This window comes from Halichoerus grypus, chromosome 10 (assembly GCF_964656455.1).
Source record: "Halichoerus grypus chromosome 10, mHalGry1.hap1.1, whole genome shotgun sequence".
NCBI classification, from domain to species: domain Eukaryota; kingdom Metazoa; phylum Chordata; class Mammalia; order Carnivora; family Phocidae; genus Halichoerus; species Halichoerus grypus.
Genome location: NC_135721.1, coordinates 124,566,257 through 124,587,213, shown reverse-complemented (window position 1 = coordinate 124,587,213; position 20,957 = coordinate 124,566,257). Strand labels below are relative to the sequence as shown.

The 20,957-nt window shown below is 58.4% G+C and overlaps 1 protein-coding gene across 4 annotated transcripts; it reads left to right on the top strand.

The window, feature by feature from the left end:
* The first annotated feature begins 201 nt into the window (after positions 1-201).
* Positions 202-20,553, top strand: ZNF335 (zinc finger protein 335). 4 transcript variants are annotated; one of them, XM_078057252.1, is made up of 28 exons: positions 202-698; positions 1,375-1,625; positions 2,920-3,160; positions 3,955-4,032; positions 4,283-4,582; positions 4,680-4,808; positions 5,600-5,746; positions 7,427-7,679; positions 7,760-7,937; positions 8,955-9,067; positions 9,920-9,938; positions 10,057-10,173; positions 10,255-10,331; positions 10,413-10,573; positions 11,230-11,462; positions 12,374-12,467; positions 12,590-12,684; positions 16,157-16,416; positions 17,367-17,478; positions 17,565-17,939; positions 18,715-18,857; positions 18,938-19,092; positions 19,184-19,287; positions 19,365-19,442; positions 19,651-19,734; positions 19,816-19,881; positions 19,960-20,041; positions 20,131-20,553. In XM_078057252.1, the coding sequence occupies exons 2-28, from the start codon at positions 1,425-1,427 to the stop codon at positions 20,253-20,255; spliced, it is 4,020 nt and encodes a 1,339-aa protein (XP_077913378.1). In that variant the 5' UTR covers positions 202-698; positions 1,375-1,424; the 3' UTR covers positions 20,256-20,553. The 4 variants fall into 4 exon arrangements, with proteins under 4 accessions (XP_077913378.1, XP_035931283.1, XP_035931281.1 ...); XM_036075390.2 differs by having other exon boundaries at positions 203-698; positions 4,683-4,808; positions 20,128-20,553; XM_036075388.2 differs by having other exon boundaries at positions 203-698; positions 20,128-20,553.
* The last annotated feature ends 404 nt before the right edge of the window (positions 20,554-20,957 follow it).

Below are 20,957 nucleotides of genomic sequence, written 5' to 3'. Positions count from 1 at the left end.
GCCGGGCATTGACTCCTCTCCATTTCCCCGAATCCAGCCATCCCACCTGCCTCCGGAGTGCCCTTATGTGACTTTAGGACCAGCCACTTCCCATCTCCGGGCCTCATTTTCCCCATCTGTACAAGGATTATATGTTCCCCTCCTCCCAGGACACATCAAACCTAATTAGCAAGGATTCGATTAGCCTCGATAAGACCGTTAAGTCATCGGTCAGGAGCCAGGCGAAATGACTAATGTTTATTCCTCTCCGGCCAAGTCAAAACCTCCCGGGCGCCGCACACCCATTGGAGCTGTTCCGGGAAGGGCGTGGTCAGGCCACGGAGGGCCACGCCCCCAGACCGTGGGGCAGCCTTCGCCGCGCCCAACCCTGCGGCCCAGGGAAGGGGGCCCAGCAGTGACGTCACATAACCACGCCCAGTGTAGCCCTCCGCCAAGAGAAAAAGTAGTCCCCAACCCATAGCGGACTGTGTCACCCATACTTGGCGACGTATAAAATACTAGACCCTCTCCGGACTGGACCATGGTTCTGAGGCCTCAGGGCAACCTTCTGACACAGCGGAAAGCTGTCTTTCTCTGGGTCGGCGTAGGAAGTAGTCCCGGCCTACGGTGGGCCGACGGGTCCCTCCGCAGCGGGGGAAAGAGGATGGCGACCTCGTCGATGCCGGAGTCGGAGAGGAGCGCGGCTACGAAAGCGTTAGGTGAGCATCGGGTAGAGTCAGGTCGCCCCACTGCACCCTGCCGCGAAGTGGGGCCAGACTGCGGGGATAGCCGGCGGCGAGCTCCCGGGCCGGCGGGGCTGTCCGAACAGGGCCCCGGGGTCCCAGGCCCTTTAGTCGCTCTCGCACTTGCCTGAGCGGAAACCCGGCGCCGCCACAAGATGGCGTCGGGCCTGGAGCGCAGGCAGCGCCGGGGACAGCCCCGAGTCGCCAGGCCCCGGGACCGTCGCTGTCAGCCCCCTCCGCATGGGAACCAGGGGAGGGGGGAGCGAGCCACTGACCCAGGGGGGCCTGCGGGCTGTACCACCGACCCTGCACCCGGGGGGACTCGGGGGGCCTAAGGGCTGAACCACTGAGCCCGGAGCAGGCTCTTAGAGCGAACCACGCTGGGGGAGTCATGGAGGAGAGGCGAGAAGGGTCAAGATTACCGGCCATTGACCACCCTCCCGGGGATGGGAAGGGGTCTAGACTGGGAGGCCAGGCTTCTTGGTCTTGTTTTCCCGAGGCTCATGTCTCTGTACGCGAGAAAGCCTCTCCCCGTCGGAGACTCAGTCTTTGCACCTGCGAAATGGGCACACGGGTGCAGCTGGGTGGGCCGTGGTTGCCCGGGCCGGGGAGGAGGCCCACCTGTTCCAGCCCGCGTCACCTCCTCTCGCAGAGTGAAGGATCCAGACCCTGCGCCTCCCTGTCAGGCGGCTCCCTGAGCCGATGGAGGAGAACGAGGTGGAGAGCAGTAGCGACGCGGCCCCGGGGCCTCGCCGGCCCGAGGAGCCCTCTGAAAGCGGCTTGGGCGTGGGCACCTCTGAAGCGGTGTCGGCCGACAGCAGCGACGCCGCGGCGGCTCCGGGGCCGGCGGAGGCCGACGACTCTGGCGTGGGGCAAAGCTCCGACCGCGGCAGTAGCTGTCTGGTATGGACCGGGCTGGCCGGCGTGGGTGGAGGCAAGGACCGCAGGCAGCGTGCCTGGCAGCCAAGGGAAGCAGCCAGAAAGGCTGGCTTGTAACTAATCCTTGTTTTTGGTTTACTGTGTGTCAGGCACCGCGCCAAGCCCCTAACATGGATTTTTCATTTAAGCCTCATACCTCGCAAGGCATATATCACTCTTTTGCACTGCAGGGAAGGAAACCGAGGCACAGAGAGCTGACAGAGCCAGGATTCAAACCTACGCTGTGGTCTTACCCACTCCACTACCCACTGTCCTCACTCTTTGGTTCAAGTCTTGGCTCTACCTCTGATTCACCGGGAGACCTCTTTGAGCCTCATTCTTCTGTCTGTAAAATGGAGCAGGAATACCTGCCTCGGAGGAAATACTCTTGGACACGTTCTGTAAAACTATCATTTCCTCCTGGCTCTCTGATCTTGGACAAGCTACCCTACTTCTAGCTCTCAGTTTTCTCATCTGTAAAGAGGGAATGATAAATATATGTGCCTCAATAGGGTTTTTGTGAGGATTAAATGAATTAATACATGCAAAGCAATTAAAACCGTGCTCAGCACATAGTACGCATTCAGTAAGTATCAGCCATTACTGTTGTCATTACCTGCAAGATAATGACTTCCGAGGCATCATGGTATAGAGCTGCCCAACGATGGACCCCCTTTTGGGGTCCAAGGGTTTCGTTAATTCAGCAAAGATGGGCCTGCCCAGCTTGTGCTGAACTCTGGGGATACAGCAGGGGACAAGACAGATGTGGGCCTGGCCCTTACGGAAAGTACAGCCTGACCTAGGAGACCTTATGTTACAGAGTGAACCGTGATGAGGGGACACAGGCGACTGGAGCACCGAGGACAGAGAGGTCCTGGTTTGGCCTGGGGGGTCAGGGTTGGCTTCCTAGAAGAGGTACCAGCTAAAGGTGGTGAGAAGGCTGGGTAGGAATTAGCTGGGAAGCATTTCAGGCAGAGGGAAGAGCTGATTGAAAAAGGCCCAGTGAAAACAGCTCTTCGAGGCTGTATGGGTGTGGGGATTACATGTGGGTGTGGGGATTATGCGGCCTCTTACCTGGCCAGAGCCGGAGACCCTGGAACTTGTTCTTTGGTGGCTCTGTGACTAGAAGGCATCTACTGGTCATCAGTGGGCCTGATGGTGTGGATGGCTCCACTCACCATGTTTTTGGGCCAGGGAGCTCGATCTAGTGGGTGGCAGGCAACCTGCCCTGCCCCATCATGGCTCCTAAAATGCCTCTCTCCTTGTTTCCTGTCACCAGGAGGAAGTGTCTGAGAGTAGCTCGAGCACAGACCCCTTGCCTCACGGCTACCTGCCTGATTCATCTTCTGTGTCCCATGGGCCAGTGGCAGGGGCGACAGGTGGCCCCCCAGCCCTGGTGCACTCCAGCGCACTCCCAGACCCCAACATGCTAGTGTCTGACTGCACGGCTTCTTCCTCGGACCTGGGCTCGGCCATCGACAAGATCATCGAGTCCACCATCGGGCCGGACCTAATCCCGAGTGAGTCCGGCAGAGGGCAGCGGGAGTCGGCCCACAGGGATATCCTGCGGGGTCCAGCAGAAGCAGCTGCACAAACTTAGGCAAATAACCCTACCACTCTAAATGTGTCACGTGGGAACAGCAGCCCCTGTCTTGTAAACGAGGTGAAGATTTAATGAAACAGTTACAGTGCTTGGCACGTGATAAACACTGAATAAACATAGAAACAATAATGCCTAACTTTGTACTGGGGTTTGCTCTAAGCACTTTACATATAGTATCTCATTAATCCTCACAGTCTAGATGAGAAATCTGAGGTACAGAGGACCCACTGAGACCAGCAAGGTTGGGCCATAGGCTCAGATGGTCTGACTCCAGAGTCCGTACTCACGAGTTACCACAGTGTACCCTCTATTACCAATGGTGTGTGTAAAGGCCATAGACTTGGAAAAGCCCTCAGGTGGTGTGGGAAGCCAACCTTGAGAAAGTGGTGCAGGGGCTAGGCCTTGACCTTGGGGGAGTTTGGAGACGGGGAGGGGAACCCTCCAGGTTTTAGTGGTCAGAGGTAGGGCAGCTGGGGTAGCCATGGCATCTGTGCGACTGTAGGCCAGCTCCTGGGCCAGCCTGTCACACCAGACCTCCCAACAGCCCAGCTCTGGGCGGAGGTGCACGGGCGGCAGGTACGGGGTGCAAGTGAGGCTCGGGGGGGGGGGCAGTGCAGCTGGATCATAGTTGGTGCAGGTGAGCCAGAATGAAGGTGGACAGTGACAGTTGTCATCGTCAGCTAGGACTCCCCTCCCTACATCTCTGCCCAGGCTGTATCACCGTAACCAGTGCTGAGGATGGCGGGGCCGAGACGGCACGGTACCTGATTCTGCAGGGCCCAGACGATGGTAAGACCCCAGGCAGCAGACCCAGGAAGCCCTGCAGTGGGTGACGGAGTCGGAGAGGGAGGCTCTGCCGCAAACTCAGTGTGTGGTCTTGGCAGCTCGTCCGCTGCTCTGGGCCCCGCTTTCCCCGCCGTCACTCTGGTGGGGAGTTGGGTTCTAGGATCTCTGGGCCTGCCTGGGAGGGGCGGCCGTCGCTCGTGGCCCATCTTGCCCTCCACTTCCCCTCCACTCTGATTCCCTCACCCACCCCCAGGTGCCCCCATGGCCTCGCCGATGTCCAGTTCCACCTTGGCCCACAGCCTGGCAGCCATCGAGGCCCTGGCTGATGGCCCCACATCCACGTGCCTAGAGCCACCGGAGGAGGCACGGGGTAGGCCCAGCTCCCCCACGCAGCCGCCCCCGGGCTCTGGCGCCGAGGAGCCAGACCTGCAGAGCCTGGAGGCCATGATGGAGGTGGTGGTGGTCCAGCAGTTCAAGTGCAAGCTGTGTCAGTACCGGAGCAGCACCAAGGCCACGCTGTTGCGCCACATGCGGGAGCGGCACTTCCGACCAGGTGCACTGACTGCAGCCTGGGCGCTGGGCTGCGCGCGGTTCGGGGGGGGCGGTGGCCGAGAGCCAGACGTGGCGAGCTTCTCTGATCTTCGCCGCAGCAGCTGCAGCTGGGAAGAAGGGGCGTCTGCGGAAGTGGGGCACCTCAGCCAAGAGCCAGGAGGAGGAGGGGCCAGAGGAGGAAGATGACGACGACATCGTCGACGCCGGCGCCATCGACGACCTAGAGGGTAGGCCACTGTCGCTCCCGGGCGTGCCACCACCATACCCATCTCCACATACTGAGCTGCCTCTGGCCCACGTGGAGGGCTGGGAAAGAGGACTTGGCACAGATTCAGCCCCGCAGGTGCCTCCAGTGTAAGACAGGAGTCAGGGCTCTGGGGTCAGGACCTCTGTGTGCGGTTGTGCAGGCTGTGCGCTGAAAAAGAGCACCACGTCTAAGAGGGCCACGTTCACATTTGTCCAGCAGAAGCAGAAGACCAGCCACACGTACTTTTTGTTGTAGCTGTATTTAAAAAGGTTAAGAGATAAATTTAATCATAATTACCGGTGGGTTATTTTATTTTCTCTTTTTATTCTAGTGTTTTGAAATCCAGTAGCTCAGTGTAGAGCAGGCGTAAGTGCTCAGTGGTTACATACGGCTAGCGGCTCCCGCACTGGGGAGCACCGTCATCAGAGTTTGTAGGTTTGAGTGCTTCTTCCAGCTGTTTTCTAACAGTGGCTGTAAAGTGTCTAAAGGAGGGAGCATCTTTTTCTAGTTCACATAGTGGTGCTGTCTGAGTTAGTGTTAGGAGTCAGGAAAGGTGTAGAGAAAGGGTTGCAAGGGCTTGGAGAGAGGCGCTCAGAGTCAGCCAGGGGGAGGTCAGGAGGGCTTCTGGAGGAGGCATCACTGGTAGGTGGGCTTGGAGGAGAAGTAGGCAGGGATGGGAAGGGGGCCTCTTCCCAGGGAAACCAGGCCAGGGGTCAGGGCTGAAAGGGCGGGTCCAGGACTGATGCCCACCTTCTCTTGCGGTCCCCACAGAGGACAGTGACTACAATCCGGCCGAGGATGAGCCCCGGGGCCGGCAGCTACGTCCCCAGCGCCCTACTCCCAGTACGCCAAGACCCCGAAGGAGACCCGGCCGGCCTCGGAAGCTGCCTCGCCTGGAGACCTCAGACCTCCCAGACGGTGAGAGTCGGTCGTAGGTGGGGCCATGCGAGTAGGGCTGAGGGGTGGCCTCATTCCCTGCTTCCTTCTGTAGAGCCTTGGGGAGTGAGTGTGCCAGGCAGGGGGGACCCGCAGGCCTCATAAAGGGCCAGCCCTCTCGGACCGAGCTTGAGAAGCCCTGACTTAAGAAGCGATACGTCAGCTTTGTATCCTCAGTGGTAAGGTATCTTACAGCACAGGAGAAGTGTGAACCTTTATAACTAAACCAAGAAGATAAGTTTTAAGTAGGATTCCTGAAATGAGAACGAGTCTGAGGCCTGAAACTGTCCAGGGAGCACTGGCTTGGAGCGTTACCGGCTGGGGACTAGAAAGGCCCACGGGCATGATGGCTCTGCCACCTATTAGCTATGTGACCCAGAGCGTGGGACTTTGCCTCCTGAATCCCCTGTCCCCTTTCTGTGAATGGAGGTGACAGCACCTGCCTTTCAGGATTGCTTTAAGGTATAAATACAAAAATACGTGGTAGCTGTTTTTGTATATGTGGTCTGGGGGAGATCATTACATTTTTTTAGCATCCTTTTTAAAATAGCTTCATACTAAGATCTACACGGGAGAGCGCACACACCCGAAGCGGCGAGCTCAGGGAGCTCTGACAAGGGGGAGGCGCCTGCACGGGCAGCAGCCCCGTCAGGAGGATGGTGCCAGCGTGGTCTAGAGCACTTCTCAGTTTTTTTTTTTTTTAAAGATTTTATTTATTTATTTGACAGAGAGAGAGAGAGCGAGAGCAGGAACACAAGCAGGGGGAGTGGGAGAGGGAGAAGCAGGCTTCCCGCCAAGCAGGGAGCCCGATGTGGGACTCGATCCCAGGACCCTGGGATCATGACCTGAGCCGAAGGCAGACGCTTAACGACTGAGCCACCCAGGCGCCCTAGCACTTCTCAGTTTTTTGTAAAAGATTTTATTTACTTATTTGAGAGAGAGTGAGTGAGTGAGCACAAGCCAGGGGAGGGGTGGGGCAGAGAGGCAGAGGGAGAAGCAGACTCCCCGCGGAGCAGGGAGCCCGATGCGGGGCTCCATCCCAGGACCCCGGGATCATGACCTGAGCCGAAGGCAGTCGCTTAAACAACTGAGCCACCCGGGCGCCCCACGTTCCATTTTTAAAACATTACGTTGGAGTACTGTTGATGTTTTTGAATAAGGAACACATTCAGATTGTTCAGACTTCTAGAGGTTGTGAGCGTGTACGGTGATGTGGTGTCTCCTCCCTTCCTCCCGTCTGCCCTCCAGCCTCCCAGCCTCCCTAGGGAAGACCAGTGTTAAAGTACCTGCTGTCACTGCCAGACTCTAGAATGTTCCCATGAGGTCACTAGCACAGCAGTTATCCTCTCCACTTGACAGATGGGAAAATGAGACTCGGGCCGGAGGCTTCGCCCGAGGATGCACGGACGTCCCGCGTCCGGGCTCAGCTGGCGTGCGGGCCTCTCGACAGGCTGCTGCGGGCCGTCGGGCGGGAGCTGTGTTGGCAGGGGGCCAGCTGCAGGGCGGGCCTGCGTCCACGCCGCCTGCGCCTGTCCGTGACCTGACGTGCCCATCGGCGGCCTGTGACCGTGTTTGAGGGAGATGTTTTGGCTGGCCCCTGGCACACCTGTCCACATCCGTCCTGGTGTGTCCGTGGCTGATCTGGGATCATGTCCGTGGCAGGTGTGGAAGGAGAGCCTCTAGTGAGTTCCCAGAGCGGACAGAGCCCTCCAGAGCCCCCGGAGCCCGAGGCACCCAGCTCCTCGGGCCCAGGATGCCTGGTTGCCCTGGGCAAGGCCGACAGGGCCCCCGTGGACCCCAGCGTGAGCCAGTCAGATGCGGAGAACGCGGCCCCCTCCTGCCAGGATGAGCCCGCCGCCCCGCCCCGCCGCCGGGGCAGACCCTCCAGGCGCTTCCTAGGCAAGAAATACCGCAAGTATGTAGAGCAGGGACGGGGTGGGGGAGACGGCCGGCGGCGCGGCCCAGCCAGACCTCTCCCCAATGCCCTCCTGGCAGGTATTATTACAAGTCTCCCAAACCGCTCCTGAGGCCCTTCCTGTGCCGCATTTGCGGCTCCCGCTTCCTGTCCCATGAGGACCTGCGCTTCCACGTCAACTCCCACGAGGCCGGGGACCCCCAGCTCTTCAGGTGCCTGCAGTGTAGCTACCGCTCCCGCCGCTGGTCCTCACTCAAGGTGCGGAGCGGGGGGGCGGGGCCCTGGGACAGAGGCGAGGGCTGGCGGGCAGTGCCAAGAGGGAGTGGCGCTCACAGGCCACTGGCTGGCACCCTCCTGCTCCTTCGCGGGGCCTGTTAAGTGGTGTGCCGCCGTGTACTGAAGGAGTTCAGGTGTGGGCGCCATGGACACTTGTGCAGGCTGCACACTGCATGGTGGTGTCTCGTCCTCAGAGGTGCTGTGCACGGTGCACACAGCAGAGCTTTGCGTGATCACCACACACTTTGGCAGATGGCAGTAAAACCGGTTCTGTGGTTCTGTCTCGTTCAGTGTGTTAGAAAGTTTCCCAGTAGATGGCAGTACTGTGTCTCAAGGAAGGAGTTCCTTTTTATACCATTTACCCAAAAGTGCCAGTGGACTTGCTGCAACCCTAAGCCGTTTTTTATCCAGCACCCGGGCCTGGTAGGCATGCTCGAGTTTCATGCTCACGCAGCCCGAAGAGGTTGTAGGTATCAGTAGGCCCATTTTACTGACCCAGGAAACTGTGGCTTGGCTTGGCCCAAGTAAGGCAGAGAGCTGGCCGTCGTGGGCATTAGGGGCTACCTGAACCACAGGCCAGAGCCCCTGTGCTTTCTGCACACAGTTCTTCCTCCCTCAGCCAGGCCCGTGACCTGGAAGGTGTTCTCGGGAACTCTGCTGGGGGAGGGTTGTCCCCGAGTGGGGTGGGGAGGGTGGAGGCTCTGGAGCCATGCTGCTTGGGTTTGGCTCCAAGCTCCGCCATTCACAGAGTCGCTCGGGGCTGAGGTCACTTCCATCTGAGCCTCAGTTTCTGCGTCTGTCAGATGGTGAGCCAGCCCAGGGCCTGGTGCAGAGTAGGTGCCCTTGTTGGGGAGAGTCCCCAGCCCTCATAGGCTCCGGCCCTTGCAGCTCGCCCTTGTTCTGGGAGCCTGCTCCCACGGCAGCTCTAAGGCTGTGGGCACAGGTTGGGGGGTGCAGGGGAGGCCAGCCCAGCCCACCATCCATTCACCTCTGTCCTAGGAGCACATGTTCAACCACGTGGGCAGTAAGCCCTACAAGTGTGACGAATGCAGCTATACCAGCGTCTACCGGAAGGACGTGGTCCGGCACGCAGCCGTGCACAGTCGAGACCGGTCAGTGCATGGGGGTGAGGGGCGGGAAGTGGAGGCCCACCACAGCCGTGTTTCCCCCTTACTGAGCACCTGCCCCGGGCCACCCCATTGGCAGCACGTCACAGACTGCTGTTCATCCCAGCTCACTTGGCTCAGAGCAATAGCAGGGCCTGGAGGGCTCTTGTTCTGTCTCTTCCCTGCCGTGAGCTTTGTAAGATGGGGACAGTCATTGTTGAGGGGATTAAAGGGAATTGTCTACCTATAAGGGAGCTCAGGAAATCATCTAAAGGTCTTATAGACTCCCAACTCCCAGAGCACGGACAGAGCACACACAGGACAGATGGGCAGAGGAGCAAATCCTTAGGGGCCCTGTGATTGCTCAGAGTTGTCATTAAACCTGCAGCTTCAGGAAGGAGTTTACTCCTCTTGGGGTGCAGTGTGAGCAGAGGTTGGATACAGGAATCCATGAGGGCAGTGACTTTCAAACTGTGCTTGTGGGAAAGCCTGTTCTCTACGATGCTTATGGGTTTTCTTTAAAAAAGGCGGGGCAGACGGGGGCGGGGGGGAGGAGGTAAGATTATGGACACCAGTTCAAACACCTGGTTCACCAACTCTTTCTGCAGGACTTCTCAGGGCCTTTAAAATGCACGTTTTGTGACAAAGAAAGGAAGAAGGCACCATTCTAGAATTTATTTACAGCGTGCCTCTTAGCATTTTCTAGTGAACTCCACTTGGGGAAAGTCTGTTCTGAGAGAAGGGCTTGACTGGGCAGTAGGGACACTCACAGCTGAGACTGGGTCTGGTTAGCGTGAGAAGGTTTGAGGTGGGCTTGGGGAAGCAACGGTCTGACTCCTATGCCTTTCTGCCCCCCAGGAAGAAGAGACCAGATCCGGTGAGTCTGGGGCCCTGGCCTAGGAAGGGAGCCTGCTTGAGGGCCGCTTGTGAGGGTGGGGGCAGGAGGTGAGGTCTCACTCTCTCTCCTCATCTGGTTCCTTCTTGTCCCTTCCCAGGCCCCGAAGCTAAGCTCCTTCCCTTGCCCTGTGTGTGGCCGTGTGTACCCGATGCAGAAGAGACTCACGCAGCACATGAAGACACACAGCACGGAGAAGCCGCACATGTGTGACAAGGTGGCTGGCGCCAAGGGCCGGGGGCAGGGTGAAGGGGTCTCCCTAGGCAGTTCCCCATCTAACTCACCCTACCCCTCACAGTGTGGAAAGTCCTTTAAGAAGCGCTACACCTTTAAGATGCACCTGCTCACGCACATCCAGGCTGTCGCCAACCGCAGGTACATCCCCAAGGAGGCCCCGGGGCCGGAGCACCCCACCCCACCCTATTGCTGAGCTTCCCTCCCTCTCACCATCTCCAGGTTCAAGTGCGAGTTCTGTGAATTCGTTTGTGAGGACAAGAAGGCACTACTGAACCACCAGCTGTCCCATGTCAGTGACAAGCCATTCAAGTGCAGCTTTTGCCCCTACCGCACCTTCCGGGAGGACTTCCTGCTCTCCCACGTGGCTGTCAAGCACACAGGTCAGGCCCGCCCCGCCCCACCGTGGGGAGCCCTCAGCTCTCCCTGCCCCCAGTCGCAGGCTCAGCGCTGTCTTCTTCCTCCCCCTCCGCAGCCTCAGCCCCGGCTGCTCAGTTGTAAGGGACTCTGCCCTGGAGGTGTCACCCTCTCTCCTCAGCTCTGCGTGGTCATGGGCCACCTTGCCCTGTCTGAGCCTTCCTTGGCTGTGAAAGGGGCGTCAGGAGTACCTACCATGTGGTGGTTATAAAAGTGAGCTGTGTTCCGCAAGCCCCGTCTGCTGGGTGCTGGACGGAGGCCCCGCCCTCGCGCATGCAGAAGGTGCACAAAACAGTTGATTCTCTCTACTCCTTGGTGCCCATGCCTCTGATGGGCATGTTGGGGGAGATCAGACACGCTGTGGGGCCGATTCCCGTCTACCTGGGGGAGATGATTGGTAAGAGAAGCGGGTGGTCCTGTGACGTGAAAAGGAGACACTCGGAGGAAGACTGTGAGTGCGGGAGGTGGGCCCGGTCCCCGTCCGGCCTGGCCCGCCAGAACGAGCTGCAGCAAGTGCTCGCCCAGCTCCTGGCCGGGAGACGGTTGGAGAGGTCGCAGGGCCCGTGGAGGGCTTCCTGGGGTCGGGGGGGTAGCCCAAGCGTCCGTCCGCCTGTGCCCACAGGGGCCAAGCCCTTTGCCTGCGAGTACTGCCACTTCAGCACGCGCCACAAGAAGAACCTGCGCCTGCACGTGCGATGCCGGCACGCGAGCAGCTTTGAGGAGTGGGGGCGGCGCCACCCCGAGGAGCCGCCTTCGCGCCGTCGCCCCTTCTTCTCTCTGCAGCAGATTGAGGAGCTGAAGCAGCAGCACAGTGCGGCCCCCGGACTACCCCCCCGCTCCCCGGGACCTCCTGAGGTGAGCTCAGCCAAGCAGGCAGAAGGGGCTGGGGGGTATGGGCCAGGATGACCGTGTCCTGTCAGCTTTCCCGTCCCCAGCATCCTCATTGGCATGTTGGGGACAAGAAAATGGTCCCTGCCTCTCCGACTGTGGTAAAGGGCAGATGAGGTCACAGACCTGTCCGCCCTAAGCTCGGAGTGGGAGTGGCTTTCCAGTGGCAGGAACAGAGAATGAGATCTCAGTAGCTTAACTGTGGTCATAGTTTATTATTCTCTCAAAAATGAGTCCAGAGGTCAGCAGCCCAGGGCTAGTGTGGCAGCTCCATGGCCAGTCATCAGGGACCAAGCTCTCTCAATATTTTTTCCCAGCCATCCTAGGCATATGACTTCCATCTTTGTGGTTGCCTCATGGTCCAGTGTAGCTGCAGGAGCTCCAGCCTTCTAGCCACATCCCAGGCAAGAAGCAGGAGGAAGGGATGGGAGAAAGGCAAAAAGGAAGCCTGCCATTTCTCCATCTGTCTTCCCTGTGAACTTAACCAGAAGCTCCTGCTTAGCCACAAGGCCACACTTGACCTAGCTGCGAGGCAGGCCGAGAAGGATAGTCTCATAGTTGAGGACATTGCCTCCCCCTGCCGTGCCACAAGAGATGGACCACCACTATGTGCTGGTAGAACACAGGCTCCCACGTCAGTCTTGTGTTCAGATCCCAGTTCTACTTACTAGCTGTGGAGTCGTAGCCATTTGCTCCGCTTGTCTGAGCCTCGGTTAGTTCGTTGGTAGCACTGAGCTGAGAAATACCTTGAGACGTAGTTGTGTTGACGATGAAACAAGCCAACGATGTAAAGTGCCTGACCCGAAGGAGGTGCTTGGCAGTCAGTGCTTGCATCCGAGCTGCCCCCTCTCAGGCTTGGCCACATCCCCACCCCGCAGATTCCCCCTGAGGCGGCACCTTTCCAGGCACCCGAGACCCCCCCACTGCTCTGTTCCGACACGCTTGGTGGCGCCACCATCATCTACCAGCAGGGTGAGCTCTGAGGGAAGGTGGGAGCCTGGGCAGCTGGGGGCAGGGGCAGGGCTCCTGCTGGGGCCCCGCGGAGGGAGAGGGGGCAGTGGGCCGTTCTCAGGCTCAGGTCTCACCCAACCCAGGCGCTGAGGAGTCCACGGCAATGGCCACGCAGACGGCCTTGGATCTGCTGCTGAACATGAGTGCCCAGCGGGAGCTGGGGGGCACAGCCCTGCAGGTGAGCCGCCCGGGCCGCCGCCTCGCCTCGCCTCGCCTCCCCTGTGCAGCCACCTTCGGTGCCCGCTCCGCACTGGACACTGGGAGGGGAGGAGGGTGAAGAGGCAGATGCGCCCTGCCCTCGGGGCACCCCCACTTAGCCAGGAGACTGTCCGCCAAAACCCCAGGAGCAGACGCGGAGGAAGGGGGCCCCCATGTGCCAGGGAGGTCAGAGGAGCTCCTGCTCAGCTCGAGTCCCCCGCGACCTCTGCCAGGCCGAGTGGTTAGTGCCGCCCCTGTGGCTTCTGAGGCCCTGTTCGGGCGCAGGCTTCCCAGCTCTGCAGCCACCCGGAGCTTCCCATCTAGCCTGGCGCCCTCACCCGGCGACGCCTCCCACAGCCGGGGGGTGGGGGGGCCCCCAGGCCTCTCTCCGCTCTGGCCTCTCTTGGCCTGCAGATCCTCCCTGAGCTCCTCAGGACTTCTCCCTCCTCCCAGCCGCCCGCCCCCGCTCCTCTGAGGCCAAAGAGCTTTGTTAGCCCCTCCTGTCTCTGAGCCTCGTGAAAACATGTCGAATCTGTGTTTGAGATGATAAATTCCAAGAACTTAGAGCAATAGCGAGCCACGGGGCTAGAGGACAGACACAACTCTGTGGAGGTGGGAGCCTGGTGTCGGACCTGGAGAGCTTCCTAGGATTACAGTAGTGCCTTTGGTGGCATATAGAAGTTGTACGTTTTTTTTTTTTTAAGATTTTATTTATTTATTTGACAGAGACACAGCGAGAGAGGGAACACAAGCAGGGGGAGTGGGAGAGGGAGAAGCAGGCTTCCCACCGAGCAGGGAGCCCGATGCGGGGCTCGATCCCAGGACGCTGGGATCATGACCTGAGCTGAAGGCAGACGCTTAAGGACTGAACCACCCAGGCACCCCAGAAGTTGTACATTTTTAGGTAGTTAAATCAGTCTTTTATGGTTTTTGCCTTTGGTATCCTCCCTAGAAAGACCTCCTTCGCCCTAAGATAATATGAACGTTCATTTGTATTTTCTTCTTAAGAGTTTCATTTTTTACACTTAAATTTTTACTCCACCTGGAATTTATTTTTGGTGTATGTAGAAAGGTAGGGGACTAACTTTACTTTTTTTCCCAAAAGTTATCCAGTGCAGTATATGAAATAATCTTCCCCAGTGGTTGGAAATGCCCACTTTATCAAGTTCTAGATTACGCCGTATACAGACAAGGTCTGTTCTATTGCTCTGTCTGCTCTTCTCGTGCCAGTACATCATGCATTTTTTTTCTGATTACAAAAACATATGTTTGTAAAAAAAACCACATAGAACATTAGGAAATGTTCTATACAGAAAGTGAAAGTCCTTAACATCCCTCCCATCCCAACTGTTAATGGGCTAATAAGCATTTCTCCAGTTCTGTCCGTGTACACAGTAACACAGGGACATTGTGTTCCTTAAAAAACATGGGATCACAGGGCCGCCCAGGTGGTGCAGTCAGTTAAGCATCCGACTCATGGTTTCAGCTCAAGTCATGATCTCAGGGTCATGAGATAGAGCCTCCCATTGGGCTCCGTGCTCAATGCAGAGTCTGCTTGAGATTCTCTCTCCTTCTGCCTCTGCCCCTTCTGCTTGCATGTGCATGCGCTCTCTCTCCCTCAAATAAATAAATCAGTCTTAAAAAAAAAAACGGGATCACATGATTCATGCTCCTCTGTAGCCCACTTTTCTTCACTGGGCAGCATGTGCGGTAGGGAGTCTGGCCTGTGCACACAGACCTCCTCTCCCTGTCGTTCCCACGTTATGTCTTCACGTCCTTCCGTCGTCCCAATGTTGTAGGTCATGCAATCCTTTATTGGTGGTTGGTTGTTTCCAATTTCTAATCAATCAAAGGCAGTGCTTCGGTGCACATATATTTCAGGTGCTCCTAAACGTTTTTTAGTTAAAAAAAAGCCTCCTAGAAGTAGAATTGGTGGGTCTGAAGGTATGAAGCCTGAGAGAGATGCTGGTTTATGTGACCACCGCTAGAGCATGTCTCCCTACACCTTTGCCAACACTGGGTGCTGGGTGTCCCCAATCTTTATAAATCTCATCCACGTAATAGAAGTATATTTCATGGTCTTTTTTTTTAAGTTTTTATTTATTTAAGTAATCTCTACTCCCAATCAGCATAGGGCTTGAACTCCCAACCCCAAGATCAAGAGTCGCATGCTCCTCTGAGCCAGCCAGGTGCCCCTCATGGTCTTAATTTATAATTTTGTGACCATAAATGAGATTGAACTACTTTATGTATGTTCATAGACCATTTATTTCTTCTCTGACTTACCTGTTTGCGTCCTGTGTCGGTTTTCCTATTAGTCTTTTTTTTTTTTTTAAGATTTATTTATTTGAGAGAGTGCGCACATGCATGGAGCGGGAGGGTGGGTGGTGCAGAGGGAGAGGGAAAGCAGACTCCCCACTCCCCACTGAGCACGGAGCCCAACGCAGGGTCCGATCCCACGACCCCAAAATCACAATCCAAGCCGAAACCAAGAGTGAGATGCTTAACCAGCTGCGCCGCCCAGGTGCCCCTATTGGTCTTTTTATTACCACTTTGCAGAGGCTCCTTGTATATGAAGGAGACTCCCCTTTTCTCTCTCGTATGAATTGTTAAATACCGCATTTCTTTGTTTTTTGATTTCAGTTTATGGTTTGTTTTGCTGATTAGAAAAAATCTTCCCACCCCAGAGCATAAAAATACTTATCCACATTTTCTCTTCATATTTGTAGTTTTTTATTACATTTCGTGGGGCACCTGGGTGGCTCAGTCCTTAAGCATCTGCCTTCGGCTCAGGTCATGGTCCCGGGGTCCTGGGATCGAGCCCACATCGGGCTCCCTGCTCAGCGGGAAGCCTGCTTCTTCCTCCTCCACTCCCCCTGCTTGTGTTCCCTCTCTCACTGTGTCTCTCTCTGTCAAATAAATAAAAATTAAAAAAAAAAAAAGATTTATTACATTTCAGTCTTTAATCCATTTGAAGCGGACTTTGGAGTAAGATGTGAGGTCAAGTTCTTTTTTTCTTAAATGGTTTGCCACTTGTCCCTTTACCCTAGGATTTCTCGGTCTTGGCCTTTAGTGGCAGATAGTTCTTTGTTGTGGGAGCCATGCTGTTTGTTGCGGGGTGGTTAGCCGCATCCCTGACAGGTAACCCCGAGGTGCCAGGACCACCCCACTTCCAAGTGTGACCAGTGAATGTCTGCAGACATTACCCAGCTGCCCCTGGAGGGCAGTATTGTGCTACCCTGGTCTTGTTAAGTTTACTTAGTTCCAGTTGCTGGGTGGGGCTTGGAGAGTCAGAGCATGCTTTAGAAAGAACACACAGTTGGGGCTGTACAAATGGGTGGTGGCAGCACTGGGTCGCCTGGGTGTGGGTAAGCTTTGAGGTAGAGAAGGGCCCTGAACACCAGACCCTCTGCCACAGACCCTGCTCCTGATGCCCACTGGGTCCATTACAGGTGGCCGTGGTGAAGTCTGAGGACGTGGAAGCAGAGTTAGCATCCCCTGGTGGGCAGCCCTCCCCAGCAGGTGCCACTCCGCAAGTGGTAACCCTCCACGTGGCCGAGCCGGGGGGCAGCGTGGCAGCAGAGAGCCAGCTAGGCGCCCCTGACCTGCAGCAGATCACCCTGGCACCTGGTCCATTTGGTGGGACTGGCTACAGCGTCCTCACGGCACCCCCTATGGAGGAGGGGACATCAGCTCCTGGCACGCCTTACAGGTGAGACCTGCTGCCTGCAAGGCCCCCTGTAGTGATTGATCGGCGTGCCGGGAGGCCTCAGATAAGGGCCCTGCCCACCGGAGCCTAGGGGCAGGAGGCAAAAATCCTAATACGTGTAACATAATTAGCCATAGGAGTCGTATCTTTCTCAGGAGGTTGGAAGCTACTAATTTTTGGCCGCTTAGATGTTCCAGGCACTGGACGTTCGGAACTCACCTAAACCATTCCCGTGAGATCCACGTTTCTCTGTTTACAAGTGAGGAAATAGGCTAGGGACATTGAGTGACTTGCCTGAGGTCAGACAGGCAGTAAGCGAGGAGTCGACCCCTTGGTTCTAAAGTCACGTGCTCTTTGTTCTGGGTGATCCTGAGGGGTTGTCCATTCTGAGCTTCGTGGCAAGCTCAGGCTCGTCGCCGGCACGGGAGGCCTGGCAGCCGCACTCGGCTTCCTCTGCACTGAGCAAGTTCGGGGCAGAAATATTTGTATGCTCCCTGAACTCCGGGGCGGTCAGAGAAAGCCCTGAATCCAAGCACTGAAGCGCCACAGTGTGTGGCTGGGATAGGAATCCAGATCCCCGGGCAGCCAGCGGGCAGCCCAGTGTCAGCGTCTGCCATCTGCTCTTGGTCTTTGGGTACTTGCCAGGCCTGCCCCCCCCCCCCACTGGCCCTCCTGCTGCCGCACTTGGCCAGACCTGGGCTGGACCCCTGGGGCTCTCCGCCTCACTGCCGCCCTGCCCTTCAAAGGAGCCGGATGACTACTGTTGAGCAGGACGATACATTGGACCTGTGGTCACTATTTACGGAAGAGACAGTTGAGGTTCAGCTGGAATTTCAGGGAGTCCACCTGTGGTGGCAGTCACCCCCTCAGTTGATGACTTTCTTGGGGAAGGGGACGCCTGTGGCCTTCTGTCCCCTCCTAGAATTCACTCCTCCCCTCTTCGGTGCCCACAGCGAGGAGCCCCCAGGGGAGGCAGCCCAGGCTGTGGTTGTGAGCGACACCCTGAAAGAAGCTGGCACCCACTACATCATGGCAGCCGACGGGACCCAGCTGCACCACATCGAGGTGAGGCTTGGGGTACCAATCCCTCCCCCATTTCTCATCCTTCCCCAGTCCTCCCCAGTACCTCACGCTCCCCCGTCTCTCTACAGCTGACTGCAGATGGCTCCATCTCCTTCCCAAGTCCGGATTCCCTGGCCTCTGGAGCCAAGTGGCCCCTACTACAGTGTGGGGGGCTGCCCAGAGATGGCTCTGAGCCCCCATCTCCAGCCAGGACCCACCGGGTGGGAGACCCCCAGGGCTCTGCCTCCCCACCTCCCGTGGCCAGCAAAGCCCTGAGCCTGGGAGTGCCGCCGTCGCCACCGTCCGCAGCCGCGGCCTCCTCCAAGAAGTTTTCCTGCAAGATCTGTGCTGAGGCCTTCCCTGGCCGAGCAGAGATGGAGAGTCACAAACGGGCCCACGCCGGGCCTAGTGCCTTCAAGTGCCCCGACTGCCCCTTCAGTGCCCGCCAGTGGCCCGAGGTCCGGGTAAGTGCCGCCCCCTGTGCCTGCCCTCGCACTCATTCGACCACTTGTTTGTGTAACAGACCTTAACTGAGCACCCCGAGCCAGGCCCTCTCCCCCTTCTAGGGTCACAAAGGATTCCGTGAGGTCTCAGCGCTCGGTCTGGTGGGGAACCATCCAGACACGGTGACTGACGCCCCACAGTGTCCCTGGTGTGAACAGAGTGCAGACGGCAGAGCAGACAGGAACGGGTCGTGTGGGCTTGGGCTGCTGGTGCTGGTGCTGGCCGACCCGGGCCGGAGGGGCAGAGGCGCCGGTGCGGCGGCAGGGGGCGTGCTTAGGGAAATGCAAGTTGTCAGGAAGCGGGAGAGCGCAGGGTACGAGGAAGGTGGTGCGAACAGTGTGGAGACGGTGAGGAGGGCAGGTTCTGGGCGGGAGTCCTTCCCCCAAGGATTACCGTTTGCAGACCCAGAATCCTCACAGCAGCTCGGTGACGGGAGCAGGGCCCAGAGCCCTAGGACGTCGGGGCTGGGAGAGCCCTTCAGAGGTTCCCTCATCTGAACCTGAATCTCGCGTTTATGCGGGGTAAACGGAGTCTGGGAGCAGGGACAGGATGTTCTAAGTGACCTAACGGCAGGGGCCCGGGACTTGTTCTCTCCCCGCACACGGCAGCACCAGATCTCGGTCTGGTTTGTACCGGCGCAGCTCCCGTCCCCCTGTGGACAGATTCCCAGACAGCCCTGTCCGTGAGGTGCTGTGTGCCCGCCCAGCCAGCGCCCCCGCCTCTGCCCCCCCCCAGGCGCACATGGCGCAGCACTCGAGCCTGCGGCCCCACCAGTGCACCCAGTGCAGCTTTGCCTCCAAGAACAAGAAGGACCTGCGGCGGCACATGCTGACGCACACCAATGAGAAGCCCTTCGCGTGCCACCTCTGCGGGCAGCGGTGAGGCGGAGGACAGGCATGCGGGGGCTGCTGGGCATGCGTGATGGGGCCGCCCCTGAGCCTCTTCCCCCTCCCCTCAGTTTCAACCGGAACGGGCACCTCAAGTTCCACATCCAGCGGCTGCACAGTCCTGATGGGAGAAAGACGGGGACTCCAACTGCCCGGACCCCAGCCCGGACCCCCACCCAGACCATCATCCTGAACAGTGACGAGGAGACACTGGCCACGCTGCACAGTGAGCTGCCCCTGGGGACCAGGGTGGGGGGCCGGGGCCTTGTCAGGTTCCACCCGAGTCCCTGCGTGAGCACCCTCCCCTCTGTGCCCAGCTGCTCTCCAGTCCAGCCACGGGGTCCTGGGCCCAGAGCGGCTACAGCAGGCACTGGGCCAGGAGCACATCATCGTGGCCCAAGAGCAGACCGTGACCAATCAGGTGAGTGCCTGGGCTGGGAGGTCACAGGCCGGGGTGGGGACACAGAGCCGAGGCTGGAGCTGGCTTGGTCCTGGCAGGAAGAAGCCACCTACATCCAAGAGATCACCACCGCGGACGGCCAGACAGTACAGCATCTGGTGACCTCCGACAACCAGGTGAGCACCCGGGCCAGCGCTGCCCTGCCTCCGCCTGCCCCCAGGCCCTGCTTTGGGGAGGAACAGTACTTTCCAAACCACCCCTCCCCGGGTCCGTGCTTGCAGCTGCCATCATTCATGCTGGGTGTCCCTGGGCCCCTGCTCGGTCTTCCTCGCTAAGCTCCCGGTTCAGGGCCTCAGCACCTGCCTTTCCTCCACCCTTCTCCAGGTACAGTACATCATCTCCCAGGATGGAGTCCAACACCTGCTCCCCCAGGAATACGTGGTGGTTCCAGAGGGCCATCACATCCAGGTAGGCCAGGCCTGAGCGGAGTGGGGAGCGAGGGCAGGGCGTACAGCCTCCTCGGTCGTCACGTTGCCTTCCTCCCTCCAGGTACAGGAGGGCCAGATCACACACATCCAGTATGAACAAGGGGCCCCTTTCCTTCAGGAGTCCCAGGTAGGGCCTTTGGGGGGATCAGAGGGAGCCGGGGCACAGCCCCTCCAAGGCCGGATCTCATTGGCTTCTCCACTCTAGATCCAGTATGTGCCTGTGTCCCCAGGCCAGCAGCTGGTCACACAGGCCCAACTGGAGGCCGCTGCACACTCAGCTGTCACAGGTATGGGACGGGAGCCTGATGACCATGGGGACCCAGGCCGAGCTTCTGGGGCCTGTGGCTCACTGTCCTCTCCCCTCCCCTGGCAGCAGTGGCCGACGCTGCCATGGCCCAAGCCCAGGGCCTGTTTGGTGCAGAAGAGGCGGTGCCTGAACACATCCAACAGCTGCAGCACCAGGGCATCGAGTACGACGTCATCACCCTGACTGATGACTGAGCCCCGAGGGCCCAACGCAGACCGTGGATATTGGGGCCAGCCGTGCTGGGGGTGGGGGTTGGGGGGACCCGCTGGGACTCACCTCCCTGTTCCACCTAGGGTCTCCAGGCACTGAGCAGCCGGTATCCTGTCACTCTGAGAGAGCCAGACCTGTGCTCCTGGGTTTAGGGGACAACCACGGGCCCCAGCCAGGACATGCTGGGTGCCCTAGCCTGCAGGCAGGCTTTGGGGAGAGAGATTTATTTTTGTTTGGATGGACCCACTGGCCCCTCAGTCTCAATAAAGGGACCGGAGTCCAGTCCTGACCATCTTACTTTTGTCCGCAAGGACTTGGGAAATGGAAGGAAGGAGGAGCTTACAGCTCACGAGAGCTGCCTAGCCCCACGGTGCAGCCCACCCTGCCTCTGTAAAGTGTGGCGGCCCAATGGCAGGGCAGGCCCGTGGGGCAGAGGCCCGATACTGGGAGAGATTGCTGAGCTGGTAAGAACCCCCCCCCCCCCCCCCGAGCACCTTCAGACCTCCTTCCCTTCTCCTGGACCCCAGAAGAACATCTGCTCCCGGCCTAGAGGTCCTCAGAGGGCAGCACAGCCAGCTGCCAGTCAGCCCGAAGACTATACCCTGAAGCCCATGGTGGCCCAGAGCTGCTCTTCCTACCGACCCCAGGCTGTGAAGCCTAGCTGGCTGCCCCCTCACTGTGGCGAC

Coding starts and splice junctions, on each gene's coding strand:
- ZNF335 (XM_036075388.2), top strand. CDS start 1,425: ATGGAGGAGAACGAGGTGGAGAGCAGTAGCGACGCGGCCCCGGGGCCT. Junction 19,882..19,959: donor CTTTCCTTCAGGAGTCCCAG/GTAGGGCCTTTG, acceptor TCTCCACTCTAG/ATCCAGTATGTGCCTGTGTC. Junction 20,042..20,127: donor TGCACACTCAGCTGTCACAG/GTATGGGACGGG, acceptor CTCCCCTGGCAG/CAGTGGCCGACGCTGCCATG.